Below are 26,506 nucleotides of genomic sequence, written 5' to 3' on the forward strand. Positions count from 1 at the left end.
ATAATACTCTGCTAGTGAACTAGAAACCCATGTAATTTCCTTTGTAACTCATGTAATATTTTAATTGACTGTGCTTTTAGTCATATGCATGGACAGAATACAGAATTTTGTTTCTTTCAATTTTATTCCTTATAAAAATAATATTCTCAAAGAAAGAATATTGATTGTGTTCATAGGAGGGAGAAGTATCATTAAGATCATGGTGACTTTCTAGGAAGCTCTTGCCTATAGAATTTATATAAATGTTGTTCAACTAGAATTTCCTCTACATTCAATTTTGCTTTAATTCTGGAAACAAAATTATAATTTTAAAAAATCATCATAATAATATATAAAAATTGCTGCCTCTACTTAAATGTGAACCAGAATAATTTGATTGTGAGGTATAAGTGAATTTATTTATGTATTCACTATGAAATATCCCCATTCAGTATTCTCGGTTCTGTGCAGAATTGAAGATTAAAGATTTTGGTGAAGTAATTGGAAACAGACTATTACTATTTAATGATTACTTTTTCCAGCTTGGGCTGTCAAGGGTTTTGGGTTTCAAAAGGAAAAAGAATAATCAGAGACTCCACTATTGTTATAGATGGCAACTAACTCCCACTTTTTACTCTAGTTACTGACTGACCTTTTCCAACATTTGACATCTAACCTTTGCCTCAGCATATGGACTGGCAAGAATCCTTCTGCCACCATTTCATCCATAGGATTCCCACAAATCCTGCTCTTGTGGTCCTTAAAGTCAGCCTTACGTTTAGTTGGATTTTCTAGAACTTTCCATGTGTCTGTATTTCAGATCCCACTATCTCAACAAAAATATTTTCCAAAATTTTGTTTATTTACTTACTTTCAAAATTTTTAAATGGCACATTACTTTAAGTGTCTAATCCAGATACTTACATGTGGGGTGAAAAACATAAGGGGAGAACTGAATAATCTCTTTTTTTTAAATTTTGTTATCATTAATCTACAATTACATGAAGAACATTATGTTTACTAGGCTCCCCCTTCACCAAGTCCCCCACACACACCCCATTACAGTAAATGTCCATCAGCATAGTAAAATGCTGTGGAATCACTACTTGTCTTCACTGTGTTGCACAGCCCTCCCCATACCCCCCACCACATTATACATGCTAATTGTAATGCTCCCTTTCTTTTTCCCCACCCTTATCCCTCCCTTCCCAGCCATCCTCTCCAGTCCCTTTCCCTTTGGTAACTGTTAGTCCATTCTTGGATTCTGTGATTTGGCTGCTGTTTTGTTCCTTCAGTTTTTCATTGTTCTTATACTCCACATATGAGTGAAATCATATGATACTTGTCTTTCTCTGCCTGGCTTATTTCACTGAGCATAATACCTCTAGCTCCATCCATGTTGTTGCAAATGGTAGGATTTGTTTTCTTCTTATGGCTGAATAATATTCTATTGTATATATGTACCACATCTTCTTTATCCATTTATCTACTGATGGACATTTAGGTTGCTTCCATTTCTTGGCTATTGTAAATAGTGCTGCGATAAACAGAGGGGTGCATATGTCTTTTTCAAACTGAGCTGCTGCATTCTTTGGGTAAATTTCTAGAAGTGGAATTCCTGGCTCAAATGGTATGTCTACTTTGAGCTTTTTGAGGAACCTCCATACTGCTTTCCACAATGGTTGAAATAATTTACATTCCCACCAGCAGTGTAGGAGGGTTCCCCTTTCTCCACAACCTTGCATCCATTTATTGTTGTTTGTCTTTTGGATGGTGGTGAACCTTACTGGTGTGAGGTGATATCTCATGGTGGTTTTAACTTGCATTTCTCTGATGACTAGCGATGTGGGGCATCTTTTCATGTGTCTGTTGGCCATCTGAATTTCTTCTTTGGAGAACGGTCTGTTCAGCTCCTCTGCCCATTTTTAAATTGGATTATTTGCTTTTTGTTTGTCGAGGTGCGTGAGCTCTTTATATATTTTCGATGTCAACCCTTTATCAGATCTGTTGTTTATGAATATATTCTCCCATACTGTAGGGTACCTTTTTGTTCTATTCATGGTGTCCTTTGCTGTACAGAAGCTTTTCAGCTTGATATAGTCCCACTTGTTCATTTTTGCTTTTGTTTCCCTTGCCCAGGGAGATATGTTCATGAAGAAGTATCTCATGTTTATGTCCAAGAGAATTTTGCCTATGTTTTTTTTCTAGGAGTTTTGTGGTTTCATGACTTACATTCAGGCCTTTAATCCATTTTGAATTTACTTTTCTGTATAGGGTTAGACAGTGATCCAGTTTCATTCTCTTACATGTAGCTGTCCAGTTTTGCCAGCACCATCTGTTGAAGAGACTGTCATTTCCCCATTGTATGTACATGGCTCCTTTATCATATATTAATTGACCATATATGTTTGGTTTAATGTCTGGAGTCTCTATTCTCTTCCACTGGTCTGTGGGTCTGTTCTTGTGCCAGGACCAAATTGTCTTGATTACTGTGGCTTTGTAGTAGAGCTTGAAATTGGGAAGCAAGATCCTGCCCACTTTATTTTTCCTTCTCAGGATTGCTTTGGCTATTGGGGGTCTTTGGTGTTCCAATATGAATTTCTGAACTATTTGTTCCAGTTCGTTGAAGAATGTTGTTGGTAATTTGATAGGGATTGCATCAAATCTGTATATTGCTTTGGGCACGATGGCCATTTTGACGATATTAATTCTTCCTAGCCAGGAGCATGGGATGAGTTTCCATTTGCTAGTGTCCTCTTTAATTTCTCTTAAGAGTGTGTTACAGTTTTCAGGGTATAGGTCTTTCACTTCCTTGGTTAGGTTTATTCCTAGGTATTTTATTCTTTTTGATGCAATTGTGAATGGAATTGTTTTCCTGATTTCTCTTTCTATTGGCTCATTGTTAGTGTATAGGAAAGCCACAGATTTCTGTGTGTTGATTTTATATCCTGCAACTTTGCTGTATTCCGATATCAGTTCTAGTAGTTTTGGGGTGGAGTCTTTAGTGTTTTTTATGTACAGTATCATGTCATCTGCAAATAGTGACAGTTTAACTTCTTCTTTTCCAATCTGGATTGGTTGTATTTCTTTGTTTTGTTTAATTTCCATGGCTAGGACCTCCAGTACTATGTTGAATAACAGTGGGGAGAGTGGGCATCCCTGTCTTGTTCCCAATCTCAGTGGAAAAGCTTTCAGCTTCTTGCTGTTCAGTATGATGTTGGCTGGGGGCTTATCATATATGGCCATTATTATGTTGAGGTACTTTCCCTATATACCATTTTGCTGAGAGTTTTTATCATGAATGGATGTTGAATTTTGTCTAATTCTTTTTCAACATCTATGGAGATGATCGTGTGGTTTTTGTCTTTCTTTTTGTTGATGTGGTGGATGATGTTGATGGATTTTCAAATGTTGTACCATCCTTGCATCCCTGGGATGAAGCCCACTTGGTCATGGTGTACAATCCTTTTGATGTATTTTTGAATTCGGTTTGCTAATATTTTGTTGAATATTTTTGCATCTACATTCATCAGGGATATTGGTCTGTAGTTTTCTTTTTTGGTGGGGTCTTTGCCTGGTTTTGGTATTAGGGTGATGTTGGCTTCATAGAATGAGTTTGGGAGTATTCCCTCCTCTTCTGTTTTTTGGAAATCTTTAAGAGGTATGGGTATTATGTCTCTCTATATGTCTAAAGAATTCAGTGGTGAATCCCTCTGGTCCAGGGTTTTTGTTCCTGGGTAGTTTTTTGATTGCCACTTCAATTTCATTGCTAGTAATTGGTTTGTTTAGATTTTGTGTTTCTTCCTTGGTCAGTCTTGGAAGGTTGTATTTTTCTAAGAAGTTGTCCATTTCTTCTAGGTTTTCCAGCTCCTTAGCATATAGTTTTTCATAGTATTCTCTAATAATTCTTTATATTTCTATGGGGTCCGTCGTGGTTTTTCCTTTCTTGTTTCTGATTCTGTTGATGTGTGTTGATTCTCTTTTTCTTTTAATAAGTCTGGCTAGAGGCTTATCTATTTTGTTTATTTTCTCAAAGAACCAGCTCTTGGTTTCATTGATTTTTGCTGTTGTTTTATTCTTCTCAATTTTATTTATTTCTTCTCTGATATTTATTATGTCCCTCCTTCTGCTGACCTTAGGCCTCATTTGTTCTTCTTTTTCCAATTTTGATAATTGTGACATTAGACCATTCATTTGGGATTGTTCTTCCTTCTTTAAATATGCCTGGATTGCTATATACTTTCCTCTTAAGACTGCTTTTGCTGTGTCCCACAGAAGTTGGGGCTTAGTGTTGTTGTTGTCGTTTGTTGCCATATATTGCTGTATCTCCATTTTAATTTGGTCATTGATCCATTGATTATTTAGGAGCATGTTGTTAAGCCTCCATGTGTTTGTGAGCCTTTTTGCTTTCTTTGTACAATTTATTTCTAGTTTTATGCCTTTGTGGTCTGAAAAGTTGGTTGGTAGGATTTCAATCTTTTTGAATTTACTGAGGCTCTTTTTGTGGCCTAGTATGTGGTCTATTCTGGAGAATGTTCCATGTGCACTTGAGAAGAATGTGTATCCTGTTGCTTTTGCATGTAGAGTTCTATAGATGTCTATTAGGTCCATCTGTTCTATTGTGTTGTTCAGTGCCTCTGTGTCCTTGCTTATTTTCTGTCTGGTGGAACTATCCTTTGAAGTGAGTGGTATGCTGAAGTCTCCTAAAATGAATGCATTGCATTCTACTTCCTCCTTTAATTCTGTTAGTATTTATTTCACATATGTCAGTGCTCCTGTATTGGATGCATATATATCTATAATGGTTGTATCCTCTTGTTTGTCTGAGCCCTTTATCATTATGTAATGTCCTTCTTTATCTCTTGTTACTTTCTTTTTTGAAGTCTATTTTGTCTGATACTAGTACTGCAGCACCTGCTTTTTTTCTCCCTGTTGTTTTGCATGGAATATCTTTTTCCATCCCTTGACTTTTAGTCTGTGCATGTCTTTGGGTTTGAGATGGGTCTCTTGTAAGCAGCATATAGATGGGTCTTGCTTTTTTATCCATTCTGTTACTCTGTATCTTTTGATTGGTGCATTCAGTCCATTTACATTTAGGGTGATTACTGAAAGATATGTACTTATTGCCATTGCAGCCTTTAGATTCGTGGTTACCAAAGGTTTAAGGTTAGCTTCTTTAGTATCTTACTGCCTAACTTAGCTTGCTTATTGCGCTGTTATATACACTGTCTGGAGATTCTGTTCTTCTCTCCCTTCTTATTCTTCCTCCTGCATTCTTTCCATGTCGGGTGTTTTATTCTGTGCTCTTTTGTGTTTCCTTTAACTGCTTTTTAGGGTAGTTAATTTTATTTTTTTCCTTTAGTTAGTATTTGTTTGGTCTGCTTTCTTTGCTGTGATTTTATTTTCTCTGGTGACATCTGTTTAGCCTTAGGAGTGCTCCCATCTAGAGTAGTCCCTCTAAAGTACCCTGTAGAGGTGGTTTGTGAGAGGCAAATTCCCTCAACTTTTGCTTTTCTGGGAATTGTTTAATCCCTCCTTCATATTTAAATTATAATCGTGCTGGATACAGTATTCTTGATTCAAGGCCCTTCTGTTCATTGCATTAAATATATCATGCCATTGTCTTCTGGCCTGTAAGGTTTCTGTTGAGAAGTCTTATGATATCCTGATGGGTTTTCCATTGTGGGTGACCTTTTTCCTCTCTCTAACTGCCTTTAAAAGTCTGTCCTTGTCCTTGATCTTTGCCATTTTAATTGTTATGTGTCTTGGTGTTATCCTCCCTGGGTTCCTTCTCTTGGGAGTTCTGTGCCCTTCCGTGGTCTCAACAATTATTTCCTTCCCCAGTTCAGGGAAGTTTTCAGCAAAGTTAATTTTTTATCCTGCAACTTTGCTGAATTCAGATATTAGTTCTAGTAGTTTTGGAGTGGAGTCTTTAGGGTTTTTTATGTAATGGAGGCTTATGTACCCTGTGTATAGGATTCCAGTTACTGCTGAGTGCAGTAAAAAGAAGCTTCTGGCCAGGGGCTTTTTGGTTGGCAATTAAACTACAAACTGTGGATTTGGTAGAGCATATTTATATTTCTAGCATAGAAAATGGAGAAATTATTTTAAAGCAATTGAAGAAACAAATTTACTCATAATTATGGACAAGGAAAAGAAAGGAGAAGAAAATTAAAGGAGAAGTAAAATTAAACCAGAGTGAGAATATTCTTTAAACTGTATGCTGGGGGTTCAGCATACTTGCTGAAGATGTTGAAGGGGGGCAGTAAGGGATCAAAAACTGTTTAAGAAAGGGTCGGATTTTTAAAAAATTCTCCAAGTGCTCCACAACAAATTACCTCAGATATAAGTGCTTAGAAACAACATACACATTCATTACCTCACAGTTTCCGTGGATTAGGAGTCTGGCACATTGTAGTGGCATCTGCTGTTCAGAGTATCACAAGTCTGCACTAGGCTGCACAAGGCTGCACAGGGCTGCCTTCCTTTCTGGAGCTTGGGCTTTTTCTACCTCATGTGTTGGCTGGGAAAACTTAGCTCCTGATTGTAGGACTGAGGCCCCTGTTTTCTCGCTCACTGCCAGTCAAGGACCATTCTCAGCTTCTGGGGCCTTCTTTAGGTCCTTACCTATGGCTCCCAACATAGTCCTTCCATAACATAGTCACTAACTTCTTAAAAGTGAGGGGTAGAATCTTTGACTTCAGCGTGGGCCCTTGGCTGCCTTTTAGGCTTGCCTGATTAGGTCTGGTAGGTCTGGAACAGCCAGGATAACTTGTTTTGATGAGCTCAAAGTCATGTGATCAGGGACCACAATTTACATCTACAGAATCCCTTTTGCATATACAATGCAAATATTTGTAGTCGGTGGGAGTAGATAGCCCATTGTATTCACTGGTCCCACCCACATACAAGGGGATGGTGACACAGTAGGTCATTGGGGGTCATCTGAGAATTCTGCCTACCACAGTGCTCTTTACTAAGGAATGAATTCTCTCCAGTATATTCAATTTGTTGCTTCTTACACTTGCTTAGAGAGTTCCTTCCTTTTAAGAGACTTAGCTTCTTCAATGTTATATTTAAATAAATAAATAAAAACTGGTGTCTAGTTTTAAACTTTTATAGTGTGAAGTTCTATTTTATAACCTTTGAGTAGAATAATTGACTACCCATAAATCAATACAGATCTCATCACTTACTCTCATTGAAGTCAACTTTTAAATTGAAATTGACTTAAAAGATTGTGGAGGGATTGCCCTGCTGGGGATATAAAAAGTCAGAGTAACACATCTGCCTTCAATAAGCTTGTAGCCTAATAGAGAATCCTAAATTGAGATCAGACAAGTAACTCCCACCTATGGTAAAGTAAGGTTTCTGTCTTGAGAGATATTATATGATTATTTTGTATGTGTGTGTGTGTATATATATATACATATATGTGTATATATATATATATATATGTATATATATATATATATATATATACACAATAAAGCTTTTTGTTAATCTAGGTCCTCAGCCTTTAAGAAATTTTTCAGATTCTGTATGGCAGTTTTTACCACAAGGCAATAATGCTTGTAATAATGCTATAAATTTAGCAAGTGCTATCAAAGATATTTTTTAAAATCTGCCCCCAAAATTACCTTTGCTGTATAGGCAAGCATCATCTCTTTTTAAATGAGGAAACAAAGTAAAGTGCTTACTTGATATCACTCAGCTGTTAAGCAGTAGACCCAAAACTAGAATCCAGAAATTATGACTCTCCCATGTGTTTTATTATTTTTTATGATTTTAATATATGACTTAAATATTTAAAAATCTTTGGATATGGAAAGGAATGATACAGGATTAAGAATCATGCTTCTGATAAAGAAAAATAACAGTTGTAAGAGTATTCTTAATTTATTGGTAGATTTTACAGCACAATCTCTACTAACAAGGTCATCACAAAAGTAGTCTCACACACTAAACCCAGTGTAAACAAAAGTTATTTATTATTCTTGTGTCATCTATAGCATTTCTCAAACAAATGGAATGCTTAAAGTGAGAGAAGTTGGTAAAAGAGCCATAATTATTTGTCCAAACTTCTAAAGGATAATCAAAGGATTACAGACTGATGGAATGCATGATTTGCTTATTTCCTCTATTTCAGCAGGTGCTCTGTGGCTTTCCTAGGCATATATAACTAGTATTAGAAATATATTTTTAAGATTGTAGTTTTTGAATATGTTTAATCAAAACATTATTTATATTTTATTTACAGGTCATTTGGTTTAATGTCTACATAATTTAAGTGTTTCTTAAATGAGTTTTACTTAATATTAAAAATTACTTAAATTAATAAAGTTTTACATTGTTAAATTGAAATTAAAATCTACATATACATGTCTTTTAAAGAAATACATTTATTGTCTTGGTCTTTCCTCAAGGAAGGATATATTTATAGTGTCAGGATCTGCCACTGTGGAAAGAATAGACAGAAATGTAATAGCATGCAAGTTTAATAAATGAGAGAAGCCACTGGGACTGTTCATAGGAAGAAAAGAATCTCATCAAAATTTAGTCTTCTGTGTTGTCTTACCAAATTAAAATCTCAAAAATCTCTAATTTGGATGCAGAGCTTTAACTTCAGGACTGCTAAATGCTCCAGTGCATGTTATTCAAGTAAAAACTAACAATATCACATTGCTAACAAAAGTGTGTTTTAATTTATTTAGTGGTTTACTAATAGAAAAAGTGCAAGCTGAAATTGATATGTGTCTTTACAGCACTATCCGTGCTACAAATAGGGAGACTTGAATTTTTGAAATCTGTGGTTTGGTTCTTACTGCACAGAATGCACTGTTTTTAGATATATAGATCAACAAAGGCACAATCCTTTCTCAGGAATTTACTAGGGTTCATGATTGAGGAACAGCACAGTACTATGGGAGCTAGGAGAATGAAGAAGCTACTTTGTGAAGAATGAGAGAAGAACAGAGAAAGCTTCACAAAGGAGGAAACACTAAGCTCCTCTTTAAGCATGAAAGAGAGTTCAGCAGAAGGAAACACCGTGTGTAGAGGCATCGATGTAGAAGTGCCAGACAGGTTTGGGGAATGACAGGCAAGTATGACTTCAGGTGATGTCTGGCTGAAACACAAATTGAAGCTAAATATTAGCCTTACTATAATTACAAACATCTGATCTTCATTCTGTTGGGTGAGGAACCCCTGAAGGGTTTTTGATAGAGGGAGTAACAGGCCAGTGTTGTTTTAGGAAGTTGTATAAAAGATGGTTTGAAAGTAGGGAAAGGTGGTAGGGAGGGGAGAAGCTTTTGCAGTAGTCTTAGTGGGGTAAGTGGGAGTCCTTATTAAGAAAGTGGCAGAAGGGAATGAATATAAGAAACTACATAACTTATATAACTTGAGCATTGATTGGACAAGAGAATTAATAAACAGGGAGGGAGATGGATTCAAGCTTGGATGATGCCCAGGAAGATGTTCCGGTTTGGGAAAATTATAAGTTTGCTTTTAGATATTAATTATTAGGTACCTTTGGGACAATTTTTGACTGAAAGAAGCTAAATTAGATATTTCCTGAATATCTATAGTACCATGCTTTTATATCCTAAGTTAAAATATAGCCAAAGAAATAGGTTTCCACCAGAACAAACTTTTTATTTCACCAAAACATAGTTTAATATCAAATATATCAAAACCTTGTTTTGAATCCATGATCTGAAATATTCATGTTTAACAGTATATACATGCATATATAAATGCATATGCATTTTTAGATTTATTGGTGTAGTTGCTAGATGTTGTATTTAAATATAGTGTTAATACTTAAATAAGTTATTATGTCCCATGTTTATATTACTGTATATGTTTGCTACATCTTTTGCTGTTTCTAATTAAAATTTTTAACAAAGATTTTTTCCCCCCAGGAGATTACACTACCATTTTGTATAATTATTCCTTATGTTAAACTACCATATTAAAATATTCTTTGGAATAATAAAATAGTAATGCAGTTATTCTCTTTAGAGTATATATCCTGAGTTGTTATGCCACATTATAGCTTGGTGGCATTCTGCTGACTACAGATTGGTGAATGCGAAAGGCTAACATTAAGACAGTTTCTTTTACACTGTTTCATAAAACATTACCAGCATGTCATTTAGTAAAATGTTTATGTTATTAAAAATTCAAAGGTAAGGAGTTTAGTGCAATTCTACCTTAACATTACAGAGGAGTTGTCAACTATCAGTAGAGTGCGGAAGACTGAGTGAATTTCTTTGCAAGCTATTTATTTGAACTAAATCTCTAATAAACCTCTTCTGCTAATTGGACTTAATAACATTTATGTTTCTAAATGAGAAGCTTTTTGGCTGCTATATAGGATGGTAAGACCTACCCAGTGGAATAAACAACTAACATCTGTTATCCTGTCCAGCTCCAGCTTGGCTTTTACCAGTTAAGTACATCAGCCCTGAAGTCAAGGTTATCATGTGTGGATCTCTGGCTCAGCCATGTATATGTGAAGTCTAAGAAATAGCACGTAATGAGTAAATGCCAGCCAACCAAATGATATTTACAGCTGGTCCATTTTGTTTTACCCTTACAACCCCTATAACCTTAAGCAAAAACTAAGAGAGGTTATCATTTCTGTAAAGTTTTTATAAGAACTATTAAAAAAATTAATTTCAGATTTTTAAAATCATTTTATGCTGTATAATTATACCTATATAATTTAATGATGATTGTTAGAGTAAATATAATTACTTTTAATACATTATATATGTATACATATACATTTCTTTTTATTAAAGAAGCTAAATTTGGATTTGGCTGATCTTCGAAAAGAAAAAGACAACTTGCTAAAGAAATTGGAATCCTCATCTGAAATCACAAGTTTGGCAGAAGAAGCTACCCAGGTAACAGTTCCACGGTTACAAGTTACATCACTTGGTCCTTCAAGAAGCATGGATTTGGAAATGAAGCAATTGCAGTTTAAACTAAAGGTGATTATAAATTTTATTAAACATGAAAATATATTAAGTTATTGAATTCTTAAAGACATGTTTATATTGATTCTAATTTAATTCTACTAATAAAGGTAAATTATGGTATAAATTACCCAAAAATTGTTAATTCTATCATTGGACCTCATCATTCCATTTCAGTCTAGTAGATTCCTATCTGGTAATTCATATTATTCTCTGAAACAATGACAAGACCCCATGGAATTCTAACTTAGAAGATGATAGAAACTGGCCATTGTCATTCTGTTTCACTACTCAGCTCTCTCTGCCTGCCATTCGTCCCTCCACTAAACAGAATTCTTTTCAAACTTGTAATGTATCAATACAAACAGAATTTCTTCGCTTTACGCACTTGGTACTATTTTAACTTGGTTGTTGGTCAGAGATGGGGAAGGAGGAAATAAGTGGGGGGAGGGGGACTAAGCACAGAGCAAAGGTGGATTGGTTTAACAGATTTCAACAAGTTAAACCTCAGGATGAGAATAGAAAGCAGTGTTCTTTTTGTTTATAAAGAATTGTGTTTAAGTCCAGTGAAACTGACAACTTAAAACTAAGGCTGACCTTAGTTTAAATAGAATTACCTTGTAAGAAACAGGATATGTGATTTTTAATTGGAAAGTTCATTTTCATGCTGCTTAAAACAAGCTCATTTATTCTTCACATTTAATTATTTTCTTCAGTGGGGATTACCAACTGGAAGTTTAAAAGATAGTGTATATGGGACCATAGCTTTAACGAGAGTCACTAGATTGGAAATTTTAGTTGGCAGTGCACAGAATACATTGGGAATGGAATAACCATGATTGTTAAGAGGGTATTAGAATATTGAATTGTCAAATAGACTCAGTTGTTTTCAATGCAAAGTATGTGCACTCTCCAATATCTTTAAATGAAGGATTACTAAAAGGATAAAGTTTCAAGTAAATGAGTGTATCATTGCTTGAAAGTATATTGCTTTATTGATAATAATCAGATATACACACTGACATCAGTTTAGAGGCTTCTTAAATACCACTTCCCCAGTTTTAATGTGCAGAACTTTAGAGACTACATTTTATAAGTTTAAATACCTTATAAAATATCAATGTGAAAAAAAATAGTTACACAGTTTTGGTGCATATGTCTTGTTTTAAAATGTATTTCTGTCTCTGAAAAAGTAAAATATAGTTTGTAAATGGAAACCTTCAGCATTTAGGTTTCTATACAGAAGATAAAATTGAGATATTCTTTGATCTTATCTACTACAGAGACTTTACTCATAATTCTGTGATTCTTCTTACATTTAAAATCTTCATGATCTTTATATAAATTTAGTTTTTACCAAGATAAAAATAGAATGTTAGATATAGCAATATTAATCTCATTTCAAAAATTTTTTAATTGTTAATAGTTTTAAGTTGATTCATATTTTACTGTATTTTACTGACTAGTAATGATTTAACATAATTGTTTATAATAGTAGGCTCATATAAATACCTGTAAGTTATTTACATCATGGTTTCCCATGGTGTAAGTTTTTACCTATGTTCGGATTTCTCTCTCACATTTTGGAGGAGTGTGTAAGTCACCAAGGTGAGATTAATGAGAATGCCTCAAGTAATTAAGGCCACACTTGGTGTAAGTTTGAAGTGACATTGTCCATATCTAGTCTTGAGTCCTAGAACACTGACCAGGCTACATAGGAACAGAAAGGATAGCTCTTTATTTTTGTCTTTTTTCATGTTTTAATATGGAAATAGCCTTTAAGACCAGGTACCTTTAAATACATAATACTTTCTGATGCTACAAATTTCTGTTTTGATATTGTATTAGTCTGCTAGGGATGCAATAACAAAATAACACAGACTGGGTGACTTAAGTAATAATTTTTTTTTCTCATAGTTCTGGAGTCAACAAATCCAAAATCAAGATATCAATAGGTTTAGTTTCTTTTGAGACCTCTCACCTTAGCTTGTGGATAGCCACATTTTCACTATGTCCTCACATGGTCAGCCCTCAGTCCATTTTGTCTTTGTCCTTCACAAATATTAACTCATTTAATCCTCATTTCAACTCTGTGTGATAAGTTCTCTTATTATCTTTATTTACAGGTGAGAAAACTGAGACAGGGAGAATAATGTTAATTGTCCAAGCACACAGCTAGTAAGTGTTAAGAGCTGAGATTAGAATTCAAGCTATCTGGCTCTTACTCATTACCCTGTGCAAATTTTAAAAAGTATTTAATAAACTCAGATAGGAAAGCTCTAACCAGGATGGATTCTTAACACCTGACATTTTGAATTAAGTTCTACTCTAGATTTAAAGCCATTCTGCAGACAAGTATTGTATAATAGGAAAGTAAAAGGTTCAGAGGACCTGGCTTTTGATCACTCTGTGTCACTAACTTCTGTGGAACCTGATTGAGGAAATTACTTAACTTACCAAGAGGTCTAAAACAGGAATACCTTTCTACTCACTTTATAATGATTTTTGAGAATCAAATGAAATAGCTGTGAGATTTAGAGATTCTAGCAAAGATATATATCAAGCTGGGCATTATTATATTTATTATAATTATCCAGAAGTCAGAGTGACAGCATTTTCAGGCACCTAAAATAACAGCCTTACATTTATGAAGAGAAGAGAATCAAAGAGCTGTCTCAAAATCCACTTAATTTATTCCACTGAAGATATTGTCAGGCTTCATTTACTGCCTTTCTTTTATTTTAAATACAGCTCTGTAGAAGTAAATATGAGTGTGTAATCCTGAAGAGTAAGATTATTCACTCTCTGAAAGTGATATATCAGTTTTGAGATTATGGTCAATAGGAATTACACAAGCATGCTGTGTGTGATACTGAAGTTAGGCTACCTATTGTCTTTAACCTGCAAAAATAAAAATTTTAACCACAAACAAAAAAATACAGCTCTGTGTTTAACTTCTCAGAGAAAATACCTCAAAAGTAGCAAGTTAGAAGTATGGATATTAAGTGGTAGGATGATTGTTTTTACGTAGGAATATTGACAGAGGCAAGAAATTATAACCAATAGATTGACAGAGAGAAGAAGAAAATATGACAGTATTAAGGTGAAAATATGACAGTGTTAAGGTAAAAATAAAAATTAGGAAAACAGCAGTTTGGGCTCATTTAGAGTAGGTTTCAGTAGCAATTTATATCATGAGTTCCTAAGGCATTACTATATAGTCATATAATGACAGTATAATAGATATAGTAGTGTAATATGTATAATTAATATAGTGATAATATTTATAATTTCACTATATTAAAAATAGCACCATTAGCTTAATGTAATTGTATATGTAATTGTAAATGAATGAACAATCATTCTAGGAAAAATATAAGAATAATGATTAAAGCAAAAGCTTCAATTATCTGATAAATTCACCAGTATGAAATATCTTATTCTGGTAGTGCTATAAATAAGACCCTACACATCACTGTAAATATGTAAAATGTAGTGAAAATTTGGATTGCATTGCACAAACACTTAGTCAAAACTTTTAACATTCAGTGAAATTGCCATGTTGAAGTAGCCTTGGGTTTTTAAGAAAAGATATCAATGCAAAAATTAAGTGTTTTGTTTACAAATTTTTGTATATTGCTATACCAATAGCAAAAAGTCTCTCTAATGAATTTGACTCACATTTACATTGTGTGATTAATGGTTTCATCTTTTCATATTTACATTTTTTTAGCATGATTCAATCAAACCTGGGAATAATTCTAATAGAAATGATTGTAGTTAATCAAAAGATTAGCAAAATACTCTATTTCTACACCTATCATATTTTATTCTATTGATATTACTTTAATACTTTTTAAATTTGGCAAATGAATATACATCACTGTCTTGTAGGTGGAAAAACTAAAATATCAAAAACACTGCATGTCTCAGATTACGTTTACTTGGAACTTGAGTCAAAATTTATAATTAGGGGTCCTAAAACTAGTTAGTAACTCTGGCTCCTAGTCTCTGCAGACAACATATATTACAAATCTGTTCTGCTTTGAAAAACTAATAATTATGTGTAAATGCTTTAATAGTAACTTCCAACAATGAAGTACTTATTATTCATAAGATTCTCTGTCACTTACCTATTACTGTCTAACAAACTAAAATACAGTGATTTGAAACAACAGCAACTTATTATTTATGATCCAGTGGGTTGACTGGACTGTTCGTTTGCGGCTCTTTTCTGGGTTCTCTTATATGCCTGCGTTCTTCCAAACTAAGGATTTACCTGGAAGTTCCAAGATAGCCTCACTCATAGGCCTGGCAACTGGTCTGCTGGCTGTCAGCTGGGGTGCCTCAGTGCTCCTCCATATGGCCTTTCCTCTCTGTTCCTGCAAGGTGATCCCAGGACAGCATCCAAGAGGGTAAAAGTGTCAGCTGCAAGAATTTAGGCCCAGGACCTGGCACTTGTACAATATGTCATTTCTGCCACATTCTTTGGTCAAAGTAAATCCCAGGCCAGAGGAGATTTAAACGGTTGGGAGATGGAGTCCACTACTTGATAGGAAAAGCAGTAAAGCATTTGTGACCACATTTAGTCTGTTGCAGGTTAATAACAAATCCAGTATTAGTTTTAAGTGACTTATTAAACTATTAAATACTTAATCATATACACATTTATGTTTTACAAAGACAATCCATATTTCCCATAAATGGTTTTTGGGTATATACTTTTTGTAATTGTTATATGATTATATTCCTGTATGGTTTTGACATGTTACATGAAATTTTAGCATACCATAGTATTACAATCAGAACATATATAAGATAAAGTATTTAAAAATATTAAAATATTCTTTTTAATTACAACCATAATATTGCAAATTTATTACTCTTCAACAGAATGGCATTTATTTTTAATGCTGCTTTAGACTAAGATCAAAAGATGTATTTGGATTTACGTATATTTTTAATCTAGAATGTAACTAATGAACTCACTAAACAGTCATCAAACGTGAAGTCTCTGAAGTTTGAACTACTGACAAAAGAGGAACACATAAAGGAAATGCATGAGAAGTATGTGCTTCATATTTTTATCCATTGTATTTGGTGCCACCTAGTGGGAGTTTGCTAAATTAAACATCGCACTTCAATACCAACATGTTAAAATGAAATTTTCTTTCCGTAGTTCATGTTTAAGCCTACGTAAGATGAAAGTTTAAGGAATATTACATATAGTGTGGTTGATGGCAAGGAAGTTACTATTTTTAATTAGAGTAAGAATATTTAAATTTAGATTTTCCTTCTTAGAGTCAACATTTAATTTTGAACGAATATAAATTAAAGGCCTAAAGACTATGAACTAAAAACTTTAGTATGTAATAATTGTTTAACCAAAAATATATGTGTAGGTTGATCCTTCTATTGGATTTAATGCCTAAGCCAATAAAGCCAAGATGGAAAAAAGGGAAAGTTGTGTTTGTATTTAAAATAACTGGAGGGCTATGAAAGTTTGTATTTTTTTATTAGTAAAAAGGGGCTTAAAATGTTGTATCCCACCAAATCAAAATCATTTTCCTTCTATATCTTTTAATAGATTTACTAGAGCTTAGAGGTGATAACATATTTAGATAGAATTCCAATCTGTCATTGATAATTTAAGATAGATATAAGAAACAGATACCACATACATACATGTATGCCACATAATGTGATGATCACTTAACAGGTAATACCTGATTTTAACAGATAAAACTATTAGGCAGAAAGATTAGTAAATTTTTAAACAGAGTATCTTGAAATTTATTTATTAGATTAAGAGGCAGTCTTGTTTATTGTTTAACAATGAGAGCTCTAGAGGAACATTCTTTGAATCCTGCCTCCTCTACCTGCTAGCTCTGTGCCTCAATTTAATAGTCGTAACTCATAAAGTTCCTATGAGGATTAAATGAGTTAGTATTTGTGTAGCACTTACAGCATTGACTGGCACACAGTAAGCAAACAACAAATGTTAGCTATTGCTATTATTATAGTGGCAATAGTAGCGGTAGTTGTTGCTGCATCTGCCATTTTATTCTTAATGTGTGATCAGCTTAAGCTAAACTGATGTCAATTCAATTTTAAATGATATTAAATTAGGTGATATGTCTAATTTATATTAAAGATTAAATTAATCTTATACTGTGTCTGTATAAGACTTCACATTTGTTTATTGAAGTATAGGATTGTTTCTCGGAGTGTTAAGCTTTTTGATCTCTAAATAGTTTGATTTTTCTTAGCAATATAAGAATGCAAATTAAATATAATACTTTAAAGTTTTAATGAATTTTATTTTTTCTCAGTTCTTCAATTTTTAATATTTTAATGCATATATATAACACACTAATTACCAAGTTACAACTGGATTATACATTTTACAAATACTCAAAATATTAAGAGCAATATTTCATCACATGCAATTATTTTATTAATATGCAGTTTCATTAATATCAGATAGCATTTAAAAATTAATAGGTATAGCATTGAATAATATGTAAGATATCATCATTGTTAAAGTGTTTTCTATTACTCTTTATAAAATGCCTTTTTTCTCTTTTAAGGGTGTCTCGAATGGAGAGGGATATAACCATGAAAAGACATCTAATAGAAGACTTGAAATTTCGACAGAAAGTAAATTTGGAAAGTAATAAAAGTGTTAATGAAATGTTAAGAAATCTTGAAAAAAAGGTATCAACTTTTATGTTTACTGATACTAAAAAAAAATCACTTCTCTTGTATTTACCTTCTTCACTTGAATATTCAATCTTAATAAATTTATAGAAAATATTCAGAGTATTTGTACTGTTATGTAATTATGTTTTTTGCTATGAAAGTACATTATTTGTTTTAAAATTCTGGACTATGAAATATCATACATAATAAAGCCACACGTTCTCTTTATATTTGTAAGCACACACTGATTTGATAATTAAGTTCAATACTAGAAATCTTGAATATTTCTGGGTACATAATTATATTCAGTGTTTTATTTAATTAATACAGTTTATAAATTATTTAATTTATTATATTTTATAATGATAGAATCAAGCAGATAGTTTTAAATGAAAACCAATAACTATCAGAAGTTTTTTTAAAGTATACTTACCACAGTTTTTAAAAAATATATTTTTAATTATATAGCTATAAAAATAGTTTTTTAAACTATATTTTAATCTATAAATTATAGTTTTTCCTTGAATATACTTAATTCATTGTGGGTTAAGTCTGGCCCTAAAGTAGAAATCAGCAATTGGCTAGGAGATATTTCTAGTTTAAAAAAAAGGTGCTATTTGCACAACTCATAAAGCAGTTTGTAGCTTGGCATTCACTAAATGTTATCCACTCCAGAGAGAGCTTACTCCCTTACTTTCCTTATTGGAGATGAAAATCTAAGTATCTGTTGGCTCAAATGGATTTGAGAGGGAAATTTTTACATGAAGAAGCCAAATGTATATGGATTTTCTTTCCTTTTCCTCCACATATCCATGTCAATTATAATTAATTCCTGTAGGTTTTTTTTAAGTGTTATTTAAATTTTTCTGATTTTTAAACTTTAATGGTCGTTTCAGATAATCTATGTAAGTAATTACCTTTAGTGGCATTGAATGGAAAAATAAAAATGATTTCTTCTGTTATTCTATCAAATGTATAATGAATATGTTGTCGTTCCTATTTAATTTTATACTAAAAAGTACAGCTGTGTTAGCAAATACATCTGAAAGTTATAGATGTATAACTGGCTTATTTAAGAATCAAAAACAACCATCCCCTGCTTAAGGAAGTTTAAGTTAGTAAATAAGGAAAATGTAGTTAAAATTAATACTGTGTTATCAGGTAGAAGACTGTACATAGCAATGTTAATATTTTTCTGTGCACTTTTTGGTTTTGCTATTAACTTAAGGATTGTTAGTGTCATAATATGAGCTCTGTGAGTCTTACTGTTGAATTGTGATATCATTTATGAGAAAATAAATTAGACTTATACATGAATTCATTAGTGTCTGTTGAAACAAATACAGTATACTACTAGAATACCTTTACCAATAATAATTACCTTCATGCTTTTACTGTAGGTGAAGACATTAACTGAAGAGTGTTCCAACAAGAAGGTATCAATCGATTCACTAAAACAAAGGCTGAGTGTTGCTGTGAAAGAGAAGACACAGTTTGAACAGATGTATCAGAAAACTAAAGAGGAATTAGGAAAAAAGGTATGCATTTAGAACAGTTTGGCTTAGAGATAGACTATAACAATGTCTTTTTCATTTTTAAAGTTTTCATTTTCTTCTCCCCAACACTATCAGCTACTTAATTGTTTTAAATAACTGCAAAGAACATTTATTATCTCTACATGAAACACAGAATTTGTTTAACATTAAAGGTAATACTGTATTAGAGAAACAGATTTTGTCTTAATAATTCCTCATAAATGAAAACTATTGTTAAGAGTTGGCACAAGTAGATACAAATTTTTTAGGTCTACCTATGCTTATAAAGTAATTCAGTATTTCCATTTGATATATGAGATCTTCTGTTCTAAAATAGCACCCATGTCTTTAATGATTTATAATGTTTAAAAAGCATAGCCTAATTCTGATAATAAATATATGAGAATATGTGCTCAGGATATTTCATTGAAGGTAAAAACTACCATCACTTTAACCCAAATAAAAATGAATACATATGTAGAGAGAATCATAAAACTCTTTCTGTATCTCCCATGTATAACTAACCCTTCCAAATATTTTTATGAATTATATTTTATTCTGTGATTGCTGGTCTTTGCAGGATCTCAAGCTTACTCTCCTGGTATCAAAAATAAATGAGACTGAATCTGCAATGGCAGAAATTGAAACAGCAGCATCTAAGCATCTTCAAGGATTAGCGTTGCAAAGTGAGCAGGCCCTAGAAGTTGCGCAGAAGAAGCTGCTGCTAGCCAATGAGAAAGTGGAGGAGTTCACCGTATTTGTGAAGGTTTGACTTATTTGTGGTTTCCTAACTTGTACTTTGTCCTCAGGTGCAGTCGGCAGTGGCCTACTTCATAGGATTTGGGGAATAATTTGAAGTTTCTGTTTTTTTAAAACAACAAAGCACCTTTTCCTACCCTACTTGCCCCATTGTCCAAACTCTCTCTATAAAAGATTTGGCTTTATAGCTTGAGTTTAAAATTTTCCACTCTATTTTTTAATATTCTTTTCATAATGTCAATTTCGAATTGTAGTAATTACATAATCAAGACAGATTTTAAGATGAAAGAGTTAAGTCATTTCTACTCTACCCTCCTTTGGAAAATCATCCAAGCTAGAAAAACAGCTGGAAACTTTGCCCATATTCCTTGAGCCTGTGAGACATTTGAGCCACAATCCCCAGTCTATTGAGACATGGAATGGAAAGAGGAATGGTAAATGACCTAGCAGAACAAAAACAAGACAAACAGGAGTGCCTGCAAAGGTTGTACCATCTAGAAATTACCTAACAGGTGAGCCCCAGAAAGGCTCAGGAATTGGCTGCACAAGGAACCACCAAAGCTGAGGGTGATGGGGGTGGGAGGGACAGAACAGGTGGTTCGTTTGAAAGCCTTTGTAAGGAGCTCTTGGACTTTTGATTTGTACTTCTGCACCATACATTCAGATACTATTTCTGTCTTAACCCTTCTGGAAAAACCAAGAAGGAGTAGCTCTGGTTTCAAAGATAATGGTCCCTGATGGCCAGGAATCTGGTGATTGTTCCACCCCTTTCAATTGCACTGTGAGTTGTTTACATCACTTTTCCTGCCTTTTATTCTGTCTTGTATTATAGCTAGCAAATTAATCTGCTGCTCCTAGGTATATTGAGTTCCTTAAAGTCTAGGACAATGTTTTATTAGTCTCTGCCTCTACAACATGGACCAGAGTGCTTTGCAAAGAGTCAGCATGCAATCATGATTACTAACCAAATTAAATTCCTGTTAGGAATGTGAAATTCTAATGATAGTTCTTTTATATATATATATATATATATATATATATATATATATATATATTTTTTTTTTTTGGTATCATTAATCTACAATTACATGAGGAACATTATGTTTACTAGACTCCGCCCATCACCAAGTACTTCCACAAACCCCATTACAGTCACTGTCCATCAGCGTAGTAAGATGCTGTAGAATCACTACTTGTCTTCTCTGTGTTGCACAGCCCTCCCCATGACCCCTCCCCCACATTATACATGCTAATCGTAATGCCCCCTTTCTTTTTCCCCCCCTCTCTTATCCCTCCCTTCCCACCCATCCTCCCCAGTCTGTTTCCCTTTGGGAACTGTTAGTCCATTCTTGGGTTCTATGATTCTGCTGCTGTTTTGTTCCTTCAGTTTTTCCTTTGTTCTTATACTCCACATATGAGTGAAATCATTTGGTATTTGTCTTTCTCCACCAGGCTTATTTCACTGAGCATAATACCCTGTAGCTCCATCCATGTTGTTGCAAATGGCAGGATTTGTTTTCTTCTTATGGCTGAATAATATACCATTCTGTATATGTACCACATCTTCTTTATCCATTCATCTACTGAAGGACACTTAGGTTGCTTCCATTTCTTGGCTATTGTAAATAGTGCTGCGATAAACATAGGGGTGCATATGTCTTTTTCAATGATTATAGTTCTTTTGATCTTTAAAAATAAGTACTAAAACAGTTTGACTATAGAGGGAGAATAACTTTATTTTCTCCATTTTCTCCTGAAATCATGATGTTCTTTTGTTTTTAAACCAATCTTTGATGAAATAATGAGCTCCTTGTGCTACTTTGTCCTTCAGATGGCATGCATTATGATAAACTGACATATCATACTAGTAGAAATTTATTTAACTATGTAAATTACTTTCAATTTATTCAATATTTATAAAAAGAAAGTTTAAGTGTTCTCCTATGGAATAAAATAACATCACCCCTTAGGGTCTCCATTCTGTCTATCGGCCTTATAATATATACTATGTATAACTCCATATTATTTGAACCCCTCAATTAGACTTGCCATATGTATGTTCTAAAGCATATTATCTTATATATATTAATGTTAGTGTTCTCAAATAAGTTCATTTTTTTTGTTTGTTTTTCTATCTTAATCAGTGATTTGACATCTCTTACGCTCCCAGTAGAGAAGGTCCTCTGCTCAACATATAATAGAAAAATTTAAATCCTCTTGTCCCTGATGTATCTATCTTATTTTTATGGAATGACTTTCCAGAGTTTATAGATGGAATATAAGATGGAAAATAATTGGATCTTCTGTATAATACCGTATTCTTCATTACTCTAAAAATAGGAGCATATAACATTTTATGCCAGTGTTAATACTCCATTTAGAATAAATCTCTTACTTTGTTTCTCTGGAAATCATAGACATCTTGGGAATTTTCTCTACAAAATGAATGGAATAAAACATTTTATCTCTTTGAACAAAGGTTTCAACTAGTGTCAAGGCAAGCCAGTAATGCTTGCCTCAGAGGACCCTAAATGATTGCAGAGTATTCATTTTAGTAAACGTGATTTACATTTTTCAGATTTAAAATGTCATTTCTTCTAAATGCTTATTGAGTAGTCTTACTCTTTATCTTAGGATCAACACTTATTAAATATTGTTATTATTTTACTCATGATGTAGAACCATTTTTATTATGACATTTAGGTTCATAAACCTTTGTTTTATTGTTTCATATTCAGCTTAGGGTTTTGTTGGTTGCATTTTTAGCCAAGATATAAAATTTGAAATACATAATTATAAGATTTACTCAAACTGATAATTATTGTTTTTCTTGAAATGTTTTTTGGATATGTCCTTCTTAAAAAGAATAGATAACCAGAAATTTTTTAAAATAGAAAAATGAGTTTTATGACTAGATGTCTGATTATTACAGACTTGAAGCTCATGACCTTCATGATAACATAATAGGTATATTTCTTCACATAAAGTCATTTAGAAAATGTTATCTTTGAAAAAATGAAGTTTTTATTTATGTCCAAGGATATAAATGATTATTTAATGGTAAAGTGAATAAGTAATCTCTAGTTGTTCAAGACTGACATATTGGTCCTTCATATTTTTCACCAACAATAACATAGAGTATTGATGTCCTTATGTATAAATTCAGGATTGCAGGGTTTCATGGATTTTTAATTTGAGTAATGTATTAAAGAATACATGATAGGAAAAGATAAAAGATATGTATAAACTATTTTTAGTACTCTCTTGGAACTTATCTACTTTGTTTCAGTTTGGTATTTAGATTGCCTACATTAGAATCAACTGGTTCTATTGTATTTAAATAAAATGCATAAATCTAGGCCCCAAATTTATTACATCAAAATCTTGGGTGGGGTGGTGTCCAATAATTTCCATTTAACAAGTTAACTAGGTGATTATTATGCATAATACAATTAAAAAACCACAGCCTTAAATTATTTTTATGAATTCAGTCTATACAAAATTATCAGTTTGGTGTTTAATAGACCCCTTTACCATTCATGACTTCTAATGGAAATTAGACACTTGTTTTTCTTAACTTGAATTTTAGGGCCAATATGTAATTGATATTGGTACCACTTCTGCTGCTTAATCTGTTTTTCTTGTAAAGGACCACCAGCAAATTAATGCCAACACTAGAAACATCAGCAAAAACTGGATATTCAGGTCTGAGAAATGAGATGACCACCTTCCCTCCCTTCCTTGCATACATGGCCTTAAGACTAGGCAGAAATGCTCAGGAGCCACCATCTGAGGCAACATGCCATCAGTGACTTATTAAATTCTACTGCATTAGAACTCAGATAACAGCTCTGTAAAAATTTAAGACCTTTCATAATTTGACCCTATCGTGCTTAGAATCTAATCTTCTTGGCCACTACTCTCCAACTTCTTCTTCACAGTTCTCTCCTGCCTGTGCACAAGTTCTCCTCCCTTCTCAATTGATGTGTCCTCCCCTCTTTGTTGTTTGCTCTGCAACTATCAGATTTTGTTCAGTGTCATCCTCTTTCATCAGTCCTTTCTTTAACTCTGTGGTTAAAGGAAAGAACCCAAGTCTACCAGTTAATAGCTGTTTTATCTCAGGCAAGTGACTTAATCCTCTGCACCTCAGTTTCTCTATCTATAGAATGAGTCTATATATGATAATGGAATACCTCTGAGGTGAGGATTTAAATCAATTAACATAGATAAACTTAAAAACAGTGCCCAATATATCAGAATGCTCAGTGGCAACTATTAGTAATAATCATAACATAGCTCTCATTTATCTCCTGAATATTTATTGTTCGTACCACATAAGTTAGTGCATTACTATAAATTATTGTGTTTTCTTTTTGTTTCAAGTAGAGGATAGACAATTTGAGGGCAGGGACATTGTCATTCGTTATCCCCAAAGAACTGGCACAAAATAAGGCTCATTATATTCTTGGGAAATTTATTTCATATCCACCTCAAGAATGGTGTTGGACACGTAATCACTGCTCAGAATGAAAATTCTGTGAAGGCAAGAGCTATTCATGTTCCTAGTGAGTATGAAGAGTGCACAGAGTTCCTATATGGAATGTTATGATCATGAGGACTCATTCTGTATAGAGCCTGTTAGTACCATGTACACAACAGTGCTTAATAAATATTATTAGTATTAAGAGTAGTAATGTTTGTTCTGGCCCTGTTGTAGAATCTGTGTTTCCTTTAGTCTTTTCATTTATTCATAGGGCACTGCCAGATTACAGAAGAGGTGGATTGGCCATCTGTTCTAGATCTAGCCTTGAATGTAGAATTTTGCTCTGGCGTAAAATTCAGTGTTTTGAGCATGTGGGCTGGATATATATGCTAGGGCTGAGCTTTGAATTCTCTCAATAACTGAATAAAGCACACAAAGGAAATTTCTTGAAATAGTTGCTCAGTTTGATTGAGCCCTGACATAGGCTTGTTATTGTGAGAGTCATAGACCATCTTCTCAGTGGTTTTTGTTAGCTATGAAATAAATAACAGGCAAAGAACAACATTTTGCTGGAGGTTTAAATCATATAATTATCAATATGGACTTATTTTGGTTAGATTGAAGATGTTTTGGGCATATAAATTTATTGCTTCTTGCGAGGGAACATTTTGGGGAGCATTATAATTTCATTTTTAGATGAACAATTGTTAATATCTTGGCACTCTCAATTACGATTTTTTTCCATTCTTTTTTACAACTTTATTGAGACATACTTGACATAACATTGTATAAGTTTAAGGTATATAATGTGATGATTGGATATACACACACACATATGTATATATATAATGAAATGTTTACCACAGTGAGGTTAGTTAACACATCCTTCACTTCACATAATTACCATTTTATTGTTGTCATTCTTATGGTGAGGACATTCAAAATATGCTCTCATAGCATCTTTCAAGTATATAATACAGCATTGTTAACTATAGTCAATATGCTGTATATTAGATACCTGGAATGTATTCTTGTAACTAAGTTTGTACCTTTGAGGAATATCTCATTTCTCCCACTCCTCAGCTCCTGAAACTATACTCTCTGCTTCTGAGTTCAACTTTTTTAGATTTCACATATAAAGAAAGATCATACAGTCCTTGTCTTTCTCTGTCTGAATTACTTCACTTAGCATAAGGATCTCAGGGTCCCACAATGCTGTTTGAAATGGTAGGATTTTATGGCTGAGTAATATTCATTATATGGTGTGTATATATATGTGTGTGTGTGTGTGTGTGTGTGTGTTTGTATTGGCGTCAATATGCATCACATTTTCTTTGTCCTTTCATTCATGGATGGATACTTAGGTTGTTTACATGGCTATTGTGAATAATGCTGCAGTGAACGTATGAGTGCAGGTATCTCCTTGAGATCCTGTTTTCATTTCCTTTGGATATATTTGCAGAAGTGGGATTGCTTTATCATATGGTAGTTCTATTTTAATTTTTCCATACTGTTTTCCATAGTGGATGTACCAATTTGCGTTCCCACCAGTAGGGCACAAGGGTTCCCTTTTATCCACATTCTTGCCAGCATGTTATCTCTTGTCTATTTGATAATAGCTGTTCTAACAGGAGTAAGAGGTTATCTGTGTGGTTTTGATTTGCATTTCCCTGATCATTAGTGAGGCTGAACACTTTTTCATGTACTTATTATACAAGGCCATTTGTATGTGTTCTTTGGGAAAATGTCTACTCAGATCCTTTGCCCATTTTTAAATTGGGTCATTTAGGTTTTTGCTACTGATTCGGTTGTAGTTTGAAAACAGAAATGTGATGCCTCTAATTTTGTTCTTAAGATTTCTTTGGCTGTTCAGGTCTTTTGTGGTTCCATACAAATTTTAGTACAGTTTTTTCTATTTTTGTGAAAAACTACCATTGGAATTTTGATATGGTAACATTGGATATGTAGATGGCTTTGAGTAGTATGGACATTTTGATAATATTAATTCTTCCAGTTGATGAATATGAAATATCTTTCCACTTATTTGTATCTTCCTCAGTTTC

The 26,506-nt window shown here is 33.3% G+C and overlaps 1 protein-coding gene across 4 annotated transcripts in view; it reads left to right on the plus strand.

The window, feature by feature from the left end:
• CNTLN (centlein) overlaps positions 1 to 26,506 on the plus strand; it is a 305,405-nt gene that overhangs the window by 245,035 nt on the left and 33,864 nt on the right. For all 4 annotated transcript variants that reach the window (XM_057498718.1, XM_057498720.1, XM_057498721.1 and 1 more), the window contains 5 exons: positions 10,788 to 10,979; positions 15,934 to 16,031; positions 17,555 to 17,681; positions 19,067 to 19,204; positions 19,782 to 19,967. In XM_057498718.1, coding sequence (XP_057354701.1) covers positions 10,788 to 10,979; positions 15,934 to 16,031; positions 17,555 to 17,681; positions 19,067 to 19,204; positions 19,782 to 19,967 — 741 coding nt within the window. The remainder of the gene's footprint in view (positions 1 to 10,787; positions 10,980 to 15,933; positions 16,032 to 17,554; positions 17,682 to 19,066; positions 19,205 to 19,781; positions 19,968 to 26,506) is intronic.

The sequence above is a fragment of the Manis pentadactyla genome, chromosome 3 (genome assembly GCF_030020395.1).
Source record: "Manis pentadactyla isolate mManPen7 chromosome 3, mManPen7.hap1, whole genome shotgun sequence".
NCBI classification, from domain to species: domain Eukaryota; kingdom Metazoa; phylum Chordata; class Mammalia; order Pholidota; family Manidae; genus Manis; species Manis pentadactyla.